The sequence below is a fragment of the Phoenix dactylifera genome, chromosome 16 (genome assembly GCF_051530095.1).
Source record: "Phoenix dactylifera cultivar Ajwa chromosome 16, Ajwa_hap1_PhDact_Kaust_v1.1, whole genome shotgun sequence".
NCBI lineage: Eukaryota > Viridiplantae > Streptophyta > Magnoliopsida > Arecales > Arecaceae > Phoenix > Phoenix dactylifera.
The window spans coordinates 17756421-17772927 of NC_143205.1; the positions used below are offsets into that span (position 1 = coordinate 17756421).

The 16507-nt window shown below is 40.1% G+C and overlaps 1 protein-coding gene across 6 annotated transcripts; it reads left to right on the forward strand.

Annotated features, from left to right (window-relative positions):
• The first annotated feature begins 6761 nt into the window (after nt 1-6761).
• On the forward strand, nt 6762-13762 carry LOC120107713 (Tetratricopeptide repeat (TPR)-like superfamily protein). Of its 6 annotated transcripts, none has more exons than XM_088712658.2 (4): nt 6762-8517; nt 12093-12934; nt 13204-13319; nt 13420-13762. In XM_088712658.2, the coding sequence occupies exon 1, from the start codon at nt 7079-7081 to the stop codon at nt 8498-8500; it is 1422 nt and encodes a 473-aa protein (XP_088568784.1). In that variant the 5' UTR covers nt 6762-7078; the 3' UTR covers nt 8501-8517; nt 12093-12934; nt 13204-13319; nt 13420-13762. The 6 variants fall into 6 exon arrangements, with proteins under 6 accessions (XP_088568784.1, XP_088568785.1, XP_088568783.1 ...); XM_088712659.2 differs by having other exon boundaries at nt 12093-12273; XM_088712657.2 differs by having other exon boundaries at nt 12093-13319.
• Nucleotides 13763-16507: the final 2745 nt, after the last annotated feature.

A 16507-nucleotide genomic window follows, 5' to 3' on the forward strand; every position in this document is an offset into this window, starting at 1 on the left:
CTGGGGTGTGCAATTCAATCATCCACTGTCATGTGAGAGTTCCATCTATTGTTAAATTATTTATTACGATGTATGATACGAACTGGATCAACAAGAAGTATATAAATATTGCGTGTATAAAGTTATTCATATTTGATGGAGTCACAGGTGCGGATGATTGCGAATTAGACCTTGTGGTTTGGTAACTCTCTCTCACCCATGATGGCGCGGGGCCTCGGGCAAGGGGCAAATCTTGGCAGGCACGCAGGGGCCGGGGGCCGGTTGCCTACGTTCCACGGCCCTGGAATTCTTTGGTACATACGGCAATGCCTTACCCATGGGGGAAGTGTGGTAATTAGGATTAGAGAGCAAGGAGTGGTAGAAAATGCCAAACTTTCTTCTCATTGGTTGTATTGCATCCGAAGTGGATGTCTCAAATGTGGTGACTTTTCTTCTATGATGTGCAAGCCTGTGACGGATGTTAATGAATGAATAGAGGAAGGAAAGTGAGATGGCCGAGCATGTACTCCATTCCCGAGATAAACTTTGTTGCCCTCTTCAAAAATGAACTTTTAAGTACATCGAGCGGGCTTTTTTATGCGACCAGTCTTGTTTGGTATGTAATCCCCTTCTGCAGTTTGCCTTTCCGAGGGGCATGCATGCTTGGTGGAGCAAAATGCTACTTTAACTCGGAAAAATCACTCAAAGAGTCGCCCAGATGCCTTGCACCAATCGCTTCGCTTCATTTAATAGCACAATGCCATTTCAGAAGGGGGCAAGCAATGACAATGGACCACAACAGCTGAGCGTTTTCCTGAGCGACGCTTTTGGGATACTTGAGCAAATGTTGGCAGTACTGATGGCCTAGGGGTGTAGCTTTTGTTCCCGAAATTGGCGAGGCATCAGAGTTGGGGAACTTTCCACATTGGGTGATAGGAGTCATAAGAGTGCTTGTCATTCATAACTAGCTCCACTGTTCAATCCAAAAAGGAGCTTTCAGATCCCCGTTTGGCTGTGGGGACTGGTGTCCCCTATGAAACTATTGTTTTCACCTAGATATATTAATGTTGTGCTATCTGACCGAGTCGCTTTACTTTGTCATGCTCTCTCTCTTTGCCCATGGCCAGCTACCTGCCCTAATGTTAAAATATTAATTCAGTACCCACTCAGACTACAAGTCGTTGCATTGCATGATGTTTCACGCTGCAGGTTGCAACAAAGCACAACATGCATGCAAGAGTGTGGATCTCTTCCAAGTGCAGTCGTTCCAAATATGTGTGGTGAAAAGGTGTCCTTATTTGTAAGTGATGCCTCCGGAAAATATCAGGAGATAGAATTCATATGCATTTTAAAAAAATGACTCTCTTGTGGATAATGATATTTGGATATCCGTTGGATTTGTAAGACGGGCAAACTTAGACGAATCACGTTGATTTTACTTTCTTGCTATAGATTGGATTGGTTTTGTCGATTTGGGATGCCCGAATGGAAAGAAATTATATTTTTTGCCTGCAGACTAATGTACTCATGCTCGTCTTGGTGATTGGCCTACAGAACAATGAGCTGAGATGATTGGCAAGGTAGATGCGGACCGACACCTGTTACTCTGTAAACAAGGGGGATGAACGCTATGGAAGGAGTTCATGGACATCAGTTTACAAAGCCAATCCACCTTTTGCTTTTGAGCCTCATCTATTCTGTGTCTTTTAAGGATTCATAACTGCTGTAGATGCAAGCGTAATTGTGGACGAATAGGGTTTAGGACCACACCTTCTTCGTTTATTTCCCATGATTAATTGCAGAGCTATTTAGAGTTTAGACACATCGGATCTTTAGTTACTTTCTGCAGTTAAAGGTCGGAGTTATTAGTGGTGTCCTTCGGTTGCTGTCAGCTCAGCTGTCCCTTCCGAACATCTTCCACTTCCCCTCTTCGTCTTTCCCATGGAGCACGTTTTCCCCATGCCTTTTACTATTCCTTGCCAAACTGTCTGTTTATTTCAGTTCTTTTTTTGTTTTAATCTCTTGATAATTACTCATCTTGACTAGTATTCGGAACGAGATTTATCTTCTAAGAGGATAGAGGCATGTGTGATTATGATTCCACCACGCCATGGTTATTAAATTACCATTAGTCTTTCTCCCAAAAAGAAAAGACTAATTATATATAACAGTCATTAGTTATATAAAAATATTTTATAATTTTAATATTAAAATAATTAATCAAATAATGGCTGCTATAATGATGTTAGAAAATAATATACACCTACGGAAAAAATTGCGGTGCTATTTTTTTCATCTAAAAAGATAACGTAATACCATTTTTGGACTGCATGACCGCTTTTAGATGAAATTTTGAGGTGAATAAAATGAACTTTGAAAATATTTTATTTTATTCAGAAAAAGGCACAGATAAAAATAATAATCACTATTTTTGCTATAATGGCCTATTATAGTGGAAAATAATAGGAAATAAGAGAAAAAAATGAGTGCTATTTTCTTATTATTTATTCCCAAACATAAGGCAGAGTTGTTGAAAATGTTTTAATAGATGTTATAATGGTTATAACATCGCGAATTAGAACTTCGGTTAAAACCCGCTGATTATTTTGAGAAGATAGCTGAAAATGGCGAATTAGTATAGTCTTAATTATTGAAGCGTTTTATAGTTCATTGTTCGAAGCTTGTAGACCCAATTTTTTTCTATCATCAAAAAGGAAAAAGAGGATCATAGATCCAAGTCAAGGATCAACATATCTAAACTAGGTATACTACATACATAATCAAGATTGCTATAGGATAATATATTTCATGTCCATAAGCTACATCAGGAACTCGGTGTTTCGAATCAAAAAGTTAACCAAGTTCTCAAGTGGATCATGGATCTGTTGAGTTTCGGAAACTTTTAGAAAGAATTTTCATTTTTACGTCGAATTTGCAAATCCTGTTGTTCTTGCCGCCTTACATATTAACTATATTTTTACAAAAAAAATATCTTTCAAGTTTTTTATAGATTAGTTTCTTGATTGATTATTCGTGTATTGACTTTGAGATAACTTGTTTTAGTAATGAAACTACTTTAATTGTTGGAAATCCAAGTCAGCCAGGCTCACATAAGTTAAATACCTTGTGGCATGTCCACTTTCTCCTCATGGTTTCGAAGTTTGACACGAGATCACCCTACCAAAACCCGAAGAAGACACCTTGGACCATCCCTTGAACCTAATCCACTCAAATCCATTCATTTTTATCTACTCCCGTATTAGGTGCACCTAAGAAAAGTTGCATGCGACATCTTGGGTGGCTTCTCTCCATGTCCACTAATGTCTATTTTCCATTTCACTGAAGACTTTTACATGCTGACAAATCAACAGCTTTAGAGAATTTGAAACTTGGAACGAGACGACCTAGGTTGGGTCCATGGGGATAAGGTGCAGGTGGTCTGGATTCCGAATGGTAATCTTCATTCATGTGACTAGGGAAGTTTCAACTTGTGTGCAAAGTAGTGAAGAATTAGGTTGTCAGTCTGATCTCTAGGAATGTTTTGAAGTCATGCAGTTTCCTTGTAATTTCCTCATTCTGGATAAAGAATTTGAAGAAAAAAAATAATTGATAGGGCAAATTATTTGGTGGACCAAGTCCACTGTGAACTTAGGATGGAATTATTTTAGATAAAAAAGAAAATAGAGGAGAAAAAATGAAGTGATTTCATTCTTAATCTAAGATGGACCTGATCCATGTAATAAATTCTCACATGACTGATGATCGATATCTATTTAGTCAAGATTTAGTGCTGCAGATTTGATAAAAATATTTTCTAGTTTTTTTTATATACCTTTCTAGGGTTGACTATTAGAGAGTGACTAATAGTGACTTCTAAAATTAAACTTTGAGATGATTAAATGGATTTGGGACTAAATACAGAGAAGTGAGGAAGATTGGTGCAGGCAAAAAGCATAGAGTAGCTGTTGAAAACGAATTAGGAGATTTGATTTATAAAACCCATTACTAAAGCAGTTAGCATAAGCTCCGACTTGAAAACAAATATTAAGAAATCATAGCCTTCCCAACCATTCCATCGCCCCTACACTCCAATAGTGGTCACACTCACCATCCAACCGTGATTCAAATGTTCTCAATTATTTTCTCCCTGGAATCCATAATGACTATTGTAATATTATGTCGAACATTACAGAGGCTTCAGAGGACTCTCATGTTATATATGTCAATAACAAGTAGCATGAATAGTGATCATTGTTTAAATATTATTTTATTACAACTACTATTATTTTAAAAATAATGTTCAATAAAAATTAAAAAAAAAAAATATTTGGTTGACGGTGACTTAAGCAGAGAGAATGGTGTTTTTTTTTTGTTAATTATTTTTCGCTATAACAAAAATGTCATCACCTCCATGTCAATGCAGTTCATCATTGTAATACTTGTTGTCAAATTACCAATCAGGAGGAATAACGCGTGCACCCATATATGTATATGCTATCCTATCCTGTCGGGACCACTGCGGAGCACCATGATATCCTTCCCATTGCCGCCTCCCGCGCCGCCCTCCCTCTATCCCCTCATGTCCTTGATATGCTATCCTCTCGCGAGGTATCCGCGGGTCTATTGCTTGTTCATGTGCCAATTCGTAGGGTCACTATCTGGTCGCAGTTTAAGTGCTGAAGGTGCGGACAAAAGTTCATTGGATTAGCTCTTTTGTTCAAGGCCGACCTCCAGGGATTGTGACCCGAATGGGGTGAGGCTGGGGTGGACTCGAAGTCACGAGCTAATTGCTCACATGGGGGATATCAGTCTTTTGGATAAGGTGAACCGGCCTGGTCAGAATAAGCAAGGATGGGGGCAAGGGAATGTGGGTTGGAGAGGTTATCACTGATCATTGTTGCACATTTGCATGTGGTTTTTGTCTGTATTGTAATTCTTGGACTAGTTATCAAATGGAAGTATACGGCTCGCAATGTGTATAAGAGATCAGATGGAAGTATGGAAGATAAAAGTATGTACCATTCGATAGCTAATCATCGAATAGGACTCGCAGTGGCAATCATAATTATTATAAATATATATTTTCAACATAAATACGACATGCATGATAATTTGATCTCCCATGCTAGACAAATAACATGGACAATTTTTTTTATCTGATTTACAATTTTTTTACCGGTCTTGATTCCAATCAACTGTGACCACGGATGTAGCGAGGAAACATAAGATGCAATTCTATTGCAAGGATGAGTAAGCAATCAAGCGGAATAAACGAACGAAAGTTAGTTCCATGAGACTTTTATTAAGAGCGTTGAATCCTGGATGAGTAATATCATGAATCAAAAAGGATATCCTGTTCCCGATATTGTTAAATTCGATATCCATTATCAAACAATTTAGGGACTATTTGGATGGTTGCACCGAAAATTTTATAGGATTCATGGGCTAGGCTAGTACAACTAACGGGTCTTTTTCTCTTTTTATGGATTCGGGTTGGCCCACTCAAAAATTATGATTTTCAGTCCAATCATCCAAACAGGCCTTTAGCAGTGGAAGTGTGAGGACTCATGCGGGCATGTGTTTAGTTTCACATCGATTATTTGCTGGGTAGATCTTGGGTACTTATACAGGCTAGCCATTTTGAGTGAGGTCCTGAGTTGTGACAAATGGTATCAGAGCGGACTCGACCTATAACCTATGTGGACTACAGAACACTACAGCACGGATCCATTGGGGCTGACTACGGGTCGATCGAGGTATTTGTGATTAGATTTGATGGATTTGAACCCTTAGCCTGACGAGGACGTCAGGGCTTGAACGGAGGGAGTATGTGAGGACTCGTGCGGGCATGTGTTTAGTCCCACATCAGTTATTTGCTGGGTAGATCTTGGATACTTATATAGGATCAAGGAACCCAAATAATAACTTCCAGCTAGATATTTTGGGTGAGGTCCTGAGTTCTAACAGGAAGAGATAAAGTGTAAAGTGCAAAAGAGTCTGGTGGGGGAATCTTGAGTGATGGAAAAGGCAGGGACGAGGCAAAGTGGCTCTCAAGGGTGGAGCCTAAAAGATGGAAGAGGCGGCTGTGGGAGGAAGCATTAGCCGAAATGAGTTGGGCTGGCCTGGTCTGGGCTTCATGGTCATTGAATTGCAGTTGAGGAATTGACATAGGTGGTTCATTTCAGATGGGCCGAACCATTAATGATTGAGCTTTTTAATGGGTGTTTGGGGTTGCACCTGGGGCAAATAGATTTACCAGTTATCACCATGATAAGCACATTGTGTAAGCCAATCTAATCAAACCCAGTTGGTGGAATGGCAAGGCCTTGGTTCATCAAATTGTGGTTAAGGATCATACAGATCTGAAGACATAAGTTCCCTCTATGCTGGGATTCATGGCCTTCTCTTATCCTCCCTGCCATAATCTCTAAAGCTTACCACATGCTTTTGACCCTTATATCCGTTTATTTCAAGGATCGTGCAAGGCAGCGATCAAGATAAGTCATCGACTGCATCACAAAATCAATAACTTTACTTGAACTAATAATGATTGATGCAATTAGATCATTAGTATTTGATTAGTTTGGTATTTTGTTAAACACTAGGGATCAAGAAGAAGAACATAAGGGGGTATAGGGTAAAGGTGTTTGGAGTTTCAAGTATTAGGGGGGCAAAGGAGTGGCAAGCAAGCCGGAAGATAGTTTGAGCTAATATCGGTGAAGTATATGCTGGCTTTAGCTCAAAATAAATTTAAACGGTGGTCGCGTGGAGAGAGTCTGAAACTAAACCCGGAATCTGGAATTCCGCAATTAGTTCAAACAGTGTGAGCAAATTACGGGAACCACATTGCCGGAATTAGCTCAAGCTATCTGAACTAAGGCACGTGCCACTTATCGCCCGTGCCAAATCTAACATTGCACAGCCGAGAGAGAACGAAAGACCCCATCCGCTTGAACCCTACTCCGTCGCGCCGGAACCCTAAAACCCTCACAATTCCACCTTCCAGTTCCAAAGCAGCAGTTCAAACCAAACAAGAAGAAACCCAAGGAAGGAGAACAAGAAGAAGAGGAGGAGGAGGAAGACTTTCATCAAACACCAAATGGGCAAGCTCCCTCCCTCCATGCGCTCCGCCAAGCTCCCCCTCGCCTTCCTCAAACCTCACCCTTCTCCCTCCCCATCCCCCTCTCCCCCTCCTCCCAAACCCTACCGCCCTTCCCTCCTCAAAAACCCCCTCAAGAAGAAGAAGAAACACTCCACCCAAACCCCTTCTCCCCTCGCCTCCCCATCGCCTCCCCCCATCTTCCAATCCCCCGTCCTCTCCGACGCCGTCGCCACCTTCGACTCCCTCTCCGCCGCCACTGCCGAGGCTGGCGCCTCCCTTGACCCCGCAACCCTCCTCCGCTCCTTCTGCGACGCCGGCGCCTCCCCCTCCGATGCACTCTGCCTCTTCCGCCACATCTCCTCCCACCTCCCCCACGACCGCCCCTGCTTCCACGTCCTCCTCGGTCACTCCTGCCTCCAACCAGCTGTCGGCGACAACGACGACCACCTCACCCCCGTCTTCAACGTGCTCGACCTAATGTCCTCCTCTGGCTTCCCCCCAGATGCCGCCTCCGCCGACCTCGCCGTCCGCGCCCTCTGCTCCGCCGGCCGCCTCGACGACGCCTGCGCCCTCCTCCGCCGCCTCTCCTCCTTTTCCTCCCCCGCCGCCGTCCCCCCCGACGTCTTCACCTACAACTTCCTTATCCGCCGCCTTGCCCGTTCCCGCCCCATCTCGTCCGTCTACGCCTTCATTGACGAACTCCGCCGCTCCTCCGGTATCCGACCCGACCTCGTCACCTACACCATCCTCATCGACGCCGTCTGCCGCGGGCGCAACCTCCGTGAGGCCACTCGCCTCCTCGGCGTGCTCGCCGATGCCGGCTTCAAGCCTGATTGCTACCTCTATAACACTATCATGAAGGGTTACTGCATAGTGGATCAGTGCGGCGAGGTGATGGAGGTCTACAACAAGATGAAGGATGAGGGAGTCGAGCCTGATCTCGTCACCTATAACAGCCTCATATATGGGCTCTCTAAGGCCGGGATGGTCGACCAGGCAAAAAGGTTCCTCAATGTGATGGCAAACACGGGTCATTTCCCTGATACGGTGACCTACACGTCCCTAATGAATGGGATGTGCAGGAAAGGCGATGCCTTGGGGGCGCTCAGGCTATTGGGAGAGATGGAGGAGAAGGGGTGCAGTCCAAATGAGTGCACATACAACACACTGCTAATGGGGCTGTGCAAGGCCAAGTGTTTGGAGAAGGGGATGGAGTTGTATGGAGTGATGAAGGCTGGAGGTATGAAGCTGGAGAATGCAGCTTATGCCACATTTGTGAGGGCGCTGTGTCGGGCGAATAAGATTGCAGAGGCATATGAGGTGTTTGGTTATGCGTTGGAGAGCAAGAGCTTGACTGATGTATCGGCTTACATGGCATTGGAGAGCTCGCTGAAGTTCCTGAAGAAGGCGAAAGCATAATTTATGCACATCCATTGGTCAGTTCGGCTTCCTTATATTGTTATCATGTTGTCTCTGTTATTCTTCTTTATATATTGTTCATAATAAAAGCTGATGATTTGAAAAGGAAAGCTTGCTATGGTTCATTTATATGTTTTATTGAATGGAACTATTGTGATGCCTTTTCATTTGACCTTGGAAAAATGTGGTTCCAAAGTTGGTGTTGTAAAACATTCGTGTCCACAGTTGACAAACCTAAGGCTTTATAAATATGCAGTGCTTTGTTTCATATGAAACGTTGTTGGTGGAAATCATTGAGATTGGAAAAAGAGAAGGCATTGCAAAGCTGTAAATAAAAAGATTCAAATAAAAATGGCATAAATATAAATATTAAGAAAACAATGTAAGCTATATATCTCATTTATAATAAGATGCATGATTGGTATTATTCTTGCTTCTGAAAAGAGGTTAATGATCATTGATCTGATATGCAATAAAGCTATGTAAATAATAAAGGAATTGTTTTTACCATTTGGCAATTGCATAGGTTAACACTTCCAAGGTCAATCTTTATGATGTAAAGGTTGGAATGTTTTTGGTGTCATGGAAAGCAAAATTGAATGTATATCTAGTTGAATAGAGCCAATGTACAGTCCTTTTTTGATGCAAAGTTGGTGATAGCTTGTCTTTCGACCGTAGCATTAGAACATTGCTTTACCATAAAAATGCAGTTTGCAGTTAAAGATGATGCTGATATCATCCAATCCAACAATGAGCATGATTTTTAATGGCTTAAGAATTGCAAAATCTGACATATACTAGAGGAATTCTTATCTTTTTTTGAGAGTTCGTCAGAAGCCAATTGCAGATAGTGATTTTGCCACCAGTATGGCATCTAAGCATTAAGCTAGTCCGACATCTTGTTTTTGAATCTTTTTCCCCTCTCGTAGGATTTTACAAATGAAATTCATGATTATAGATTATGACTTTTGGATTGAGAGGCGCTATATTCCATAGCAATTGGTTATTTTGTCTATTTTTATGCTAAAATTTTGAGATAATATGTTACTGAATATATATACTCTAAAAAAAGGCATGCTTTTCCTTATGTTAAACCAACCAAAATACTTACATGCCATACCTTGACACATTTGACGCCCATGGAGAAAGACATGAACATACAAACCATGGTTGTGAAAGAGAGTGGTTACAATGGTCAGTCACTCACTTTAAAGGTTCTATTTCCAAATTTGGTTAGTAAAAGAGAATAAAGGAAATGGTGTTTTCACCTCAATGAAAGTGCAACAGGAAGAACAAATTTAGGTTTGATTTTTTTCTTTTCTTTTTCTTATAGTCATAAAGCACCTTGCCATGCCTTGCTGAACTAGTGTCATCTAAATGAAATTCAAGTAGTTGAGTTACCTTATGGTATAATCTAAACAAGAATTAAAAACCATCATAACACAAAATAATCTAAAACATGACTTACCTAAAGAAGACAAATATTATCCTAGTCTCCACATTCTCCATCAACAATGGTTCTCCGCCCCTTTTTACTTTGGTCTGGAATGATTTGCAAACTTTAGCAAAGACTAAAGTAACTTGCATACTTTGATCAAGATGTAGAGCTAAATTCTATGTATTCTAGGGCATGCAACTAGTTTCCTTCAGCTCTATCCTGAAGACTTGTTTGCCTTCTAATCTGTGTTTTCTGTCTAGCTGCTGCTTTTGGGCTTGTTTCACATATTTCAGGCCAAGAAGCTAGTGATATTATACTTAATTTACTCGCACAGGGGCAATTTGGTCTGATTAACACAGGGAGAAGGATACCTTTGAATTTATTTAATATAAATGGGAAACATATGACTGAAAAGATGTGCCTGTAAGCCATCCCCACTCCTGAACCCCACCGCACCCCCAAAATCAAAAAAGGAAAAGAACGAAAAAACTTTCCTTCCTCTTTCTCACTGCTTTCCCTTTCCTCTCGTTTCTTCTGTTTTTCTTTCTTGTTGTTTCTTATCTAGTTTCTTCTTTGTTCCTTTTGGCCCCAAAGGTGAAATCATGCCTCAGAGATGAAAATAAAGTCTTCAGTCTATTAAGATGCCCGTGAATATCAAATCAGAGCCCTAAAGATTAGCAGGCAAACAAGTCTTCAGGATAGAACAGAAGGAAACTAGTAAGTGATGGTTGACATTTAATGACTCATTAAAGTTTACACTGTCAATCTTCATATCAGAAGCAGGAAAAAGTACAGTAAAGTCTAGAATATTATATAAGAAGGTAGTAAAAGGTACACATGTGGAGATGGATGGCAAAAGGCTGTATTGAGCTCCTTATTGAGAGAATCTCTTTACTCTCACAAGTTGCTAGTTTGAGAATATCTTACGATTGTTCAAGTTCAACCTTGACACTTCTTAGTACAAGCATACTTTAACCCTATATGAGGGCTGTGACAACTTTTCTTCATAAGAACACTCTCAATGTCCCCTTGCATTGCAGTAGACATCTTTTAATATGTCAAATCACACTTTCATATGCCAAAACAACTTCAACACTTCTTAGACCTACATCTTTTCTGGAAATATTGATGTAAAGAATTTTTTTCTTGGTCTGATTATGAAGGATCTAGTTCTTTCTCATGGCAATTCCTGACATTGTTGTAATAGATGGTAGCTGGAGACATGTGCCTTTCCAATTCATGATTAGTTCTTCTTCGCAGTACTGCTTCGCAAGTTGCTTTAGCAGATAATATTCTCCGCTTTGGCTGATATTATGCCTATATATTTTGATTTTCTGATAACCAAGAGATGAGCTTTGTTCCCATGGTAAATACAAAGCTTGATATGCTCGTGCTATCACCAATTGACCTGCCTAATCATATGGCCAAAAAGTCATATGGAGCTCCTTTTTAAGAGAGGATGTAGCCTCACAAAGCAGCTAATTAAGAAAATCTTACTTTAAAAAAAATACCCTCTGAAAGCCTTTTTGATGATATTCTGCAAAAAATTGGAGTGTTCTTTAAAGAATGAGGTTTAAGAAATTCAGGGCAAAGTTTGCTCCAAGCTTGATAAATGTAACTTATGAAAAGGTTCAAAGTCTTCCCTTTGTGTTAAATTCTGAATTATTGGAGGGTGAGTAATATACTCGGAAATATGAAGAGTATTATGGATGTCTTTATGTATGCCAACTAGAAGTCTACGAAGTGAAATGAGGAAGCTTCAAAATATTTTTTTTCCCACCCATCCTCTCCTCTTGTCCTTCGCTTGATTCTCCATCTTGCATCTCTACAAAGATAGTGTGGAAGAAGAAATATAGCTGAATAGAGTTGATGATTATCTAACCTAATGTACATTACATGATCTGCTCTCCCTGAGAGATGTTTCCTGATTATCTGTCGATCTATATATTTGAAGCAAGTGAATACAAGTTTTATGAGGCTTGCCAAAGGTCAAGTATCAAATTAGATGCCTTTTCAATCGATTCTGTCATACTTGCTTGATGGGTCTATGTGTGTGAAGTAAATTGCCTTTGCTTTGAGCATGCTAATATAAACGGTATTAGATGAATTCTAGTAGTTTCTGCAAAACTAAGAGATCCTTCTCCAACTATGCAGAACCTACCAGCTGCCCGGTGCCACCATCATCAAGTCCTCCCTTCTCTTCACTTTTCCAAGCCCTCCTCCCACCAACTATGGATGAGCTGTTGCCCTCCTCACTGTTGCAAATGGCTGCTCAGTCCGCTACATCCGTATCTTGACCAAGACATGACAAATTCATCATGTTCCATCATCATTGGCAAGTTTGTCTCCTAGATTCAGCCCCACAGCAATGCTGCTTCCTTTGCTATATCTTTGCTGCCATGGTGCCCTCCTCTTGCAGCCCAACTACGAGAATGTAGTTGCCATGTGCCCACCTCCATTGGCATCCTCATGATTAACTCTACCCCGCTGATCACCATCTAATGGCTGGATCCCAGTCATTGGGAACAATTTCATGTCCGCAATTGAGAAACCCAGAAAATGAAAGGATCTGGCTGGGGAAATAGTGGCTGACATTTTATCTAGATTGTACCAGTCAGTCCCTGTTATCTTATAGACAAGACTGAAAACCATGTGCATGAAGCTTGCTTGACAAATTATTAGGAAAAGTGATTTTGCATGGAGATTATTACCTGGAGTTTGCAGATACTAGAGAGAATTACTTGAAAAGACACTAAATTTTCATTATTGCATGTAGTGATTTTACATGAAAAATATATCCCAAGAACTTACCATCAGGAGCACTTATCTATGTTACAAGACATGGTAGACTTATGAGAACCTTGGTGAAAGTTTTATTAAAGGATTTTCAGAGACCTTCTTGGCATGATTGCAGATAACCTGGATGGTAATAATGGAAAAGGATGTCTGGTGGAGCACTAACTGATAGAACACATCTTGTCGGTCATTGTTTAGTTGTAGGTTTCCCTCTGATTATCTCCTAATTTAACTGTGTATGTTTTCTATATAATTTTTTAAAGTGCTTGTTTAATAACCAAAACAAGCTGCTCAGATTTCTTATTTGGCAGAAATTGGCAGTGCTTCTATAAGGATTCTTGTTATAGAAAATTAGAATGGGTTTAATTGGTTTCTGGAATGATTTGTGTTTTAATGTTCAAATTTTTGAAATATCCTTTTTTAATACATTAGATTGGTGTCATCATGAATGTTCTCTTATTGATGCCAGCTGCTAGCAAGAGCATGAATAACCAAACTGAGGCACTCTTGTATCTGTATTGCCATCAGCAGATTATTGCTACGATTTTTTGGCTATTCCCTCCTGGCATTTGATTTTTAATACAGGTAATTTTCCATGTATGAATTCTTTTATTTTCAATGAGAAGCATCTGCTAAGTATAGTCTTTTGCTTGGAAGTAACTGGCTCAGCTATACTGTGATGTAGGTCAGTGGAAGCAACTGCTAAATTGTGCATGCAACTTGTCTGGAGAACCAACTTCGAGCTTGCTGTCTGCTCCAAATGGATATTGGGATCAGCAATGTTGTATTAAAATCTTTTATAAACTGTAACAAAAAAAGGGAAAATCTTATATAAACAATCATTCTTTTCCTGACAATGCCATCATCAGTTCCTCTCATGTACTATTATCGAGATGTTTTATTCCATTTTGGAAGATGTAATCATTCTTTTCCTGATATTGCGATCATTAGTTCCTCTCATGACACACCCAAACTCTTATCAGAAATATGCATATCCTCAGTCATGAGATGCAAACTCATATTGGAAATCAAGATCTCAGTCAAAGTTCTCTAGATTTAAAAAAGTTGCTCTGAGTGTATTTTTTGCCATGTTTTGCGTGGTGGTTGGTTCACTTATTTGGCTGCACAGCATCTGATATGACCTAATTAAACCCTGGGAAAACATCAAAGTTAATAAAATTTGTAACTAACAGTAGAAAGTGCATAAGATTTTTTGACTCACAAGATGAACGGAACAAATTACCAACAAACCATCTCTTCCGAATACTAAAATTGCAAACTCAATCAAGCTTGAATATTTTGTATTATATATTATTTAAATAATAGATCACAGGCTAAATTTTAGTTCTATATTATTATTATATTTATCTTTTAATCAATTAATTGTTAATTAAATTTTGAAGCAAACTTTGAAATTAAGCTTGGATCAAGATATAATTTTACTTTGTTTGAAGCTCAAATTACTTTGAATTCAATTAAAAATTATTATGCTCCTTGATTAGGCTCTTTTTTTTTTCTGGCTCGGTTTGAAATTAATCTTGAATCAAGCTGCAACATAATGATGAACTGAAAATATGCTTGATTTCAAAGCTGAATCTTGAAATTCATCTCAGTGAAATTTGATTAGACCTAAGCTTAAGCTCCATCCACGCATCCATACCCGTCTGGTATGATTCACCTGTCTTAACAAAAAACAAAAAAAAAAAAAGAAGAAAGAAGAAGAAGAAGAAGAAGAAGAAGAAGATTGTGAGGCTGTTTAGCCTTCTACCGGCAATACGAATTGGGTGCATGAATTTTAGAAGCGAATTTCGCCCGGTGACCGTTATAATCACCCGTACAGTCACTACATGACGATCCTTCGTCGCTGCGGCAAGTGACATATGCCGCTCGTACGGGGCCAGACTTCCCTCTCGGACTTGTCGTCGTGGGCATTAAAATAACAGAGAAGTGCCTACGACCTGTTTGGGGAAATGCCTAGGAGCATTTCACCAAGAAACGGCCCCGATCCACCATCTTCTTTCTCTAGTCTTCTAGCCTTCAGCGTTTCCACGTTCAAAGCAAAGATGGCTGGTTCTGCCGACCAGCCTTGCCATGTTCGATCAATCATCATGCCTTCTGCATCTCACCCCATCGAGTCAAAAATGGGCTCTACAAGCTACAGACTTTGTGTGGTTTCATCTGCTGTAGAAGCTCAGATGTTGTTTGATGGTTCGAGAGGGCTTGGTGATGCGTACAGCTGCACGAGCTTCTGAGCTCTGGTACCACATTAAGATCCAACCCAAAAACTTAAGCTTGTAGATGCCTAGATGGATGAGCACTAAAGTCCTCAATCTATCCAATGTAGGACTATTCCTCAACAAGGTCTATCAGTCTTTTGGATTCATGCAGTGAAGCAAGGGACAACTTCGCTAAGCACGACGGTCAAGACCTTCAGTTGTCCCTTCGAATAAGAGGAGATGCAACTACTGAAAGCAAACTGGATGCTTACACTTGTGCAAGGAACTAGATTCAGAAAATAGAGATTATTGAAGCGAATGGGCAATAAATGTGTCTTGTTTGAGAGTGGACAAGGATTGCGAGCTATTAATGATAGTGCTGGTCTTGGTGGAAGCAAGAGAGAATACCCTTGCTCTCCTACCATCCATCTTGGCTTTGTTGTCCAAGCCCAAGCCAAAATCAAAGGTTACCAGGCGGTCCTCTGTTTCAAAGGCTTTGCGCAGGAGGAAAGTGGCCTCTGAAGGAGAGCATGAGGATCTAAATGAAATAAGCAATGTGGATTTCTTGTTCCGTGCTGCCTATGAGGGCCTTTCCTGCAAAGATGTTGATGATGAGAAGTTACTAAAGGCACAAAAACAATTGGGGGACACTGGAAGCACGCGCCGGATATTTGGAGAGTGGTATAGAGTTCTTGTTCAGGAAACTAATTCAAAATAGAGTCTCTCTTCTTAATGTACTCGAGTCTTTGAAAGCCACCATCCCTAGAATCCTCATTTTGTGCATGAGTTTTTATTTTTTTCCTGGACTTGCATTTTTTGTACATGGTTTGTAACATATAGGTGCCTTTTCATATTAATACAGGGATTTGTGGACACAATAACACCTATCTTCCTTATGCTCCAAAATGATGAAACGATAAAAAGGCAAAAAAAGATCATACTCTGAATTCATATTTTTTTTAACAAAGATAAAGAAATATGCTGTCACTTTGCTTGACACCGCAATCAACATCTGGTTTTCTCCATTAGATCCTTCAGCAGGTTTCCTGATAAGGAGGAATTAGCAAGCCTTCCTTTGCCAAGGTGTGAAATTTAACCATCATACCAAGGGTAAAAAACTTCTATAGTTGGTTGGTCAATGTTAGTCAAAACGAGATTATGACAGTGGATAATCTGATGGATAGGAACATGGAGAGAAACTGGATGGGTGCCCAGGACTATTTCCCCTAAGGTGTTCACAAACAACTGTGTATCTCTGTTGCTTCAGAGTAGGTTCCTTTATTTTAAATAGCCATTAGGCTCCAAGTCTTGATCATGCAAACAAAACTCTCTCCCAATTGCATTTATTTGAGCACTTATTGTCAACCAAGTGCTAGTAGATCATTGGCAGATGCTCCAAAAAAAAAATTTCCAAATACACCTACTGCTCAGATTAAGATCACAAAAAAGATAATGTTGGTTTGTTTTGGCCACCCACATAAGAAGGAGGCTTGGTAACCTATTCTCTATATTAAAATTTAGATTATCCGACCAAACCATACTAAATTTTGATAACCC

Coding starts and splice junctions, on each gene's coding strand:
- LOC120107713 (XM_088712657.2), top strand. CDS start 7,079: ATGGGCAAGCTCCCTCCCTCCATGCGCTCCGCCAAGCTCCCCCTCGCC.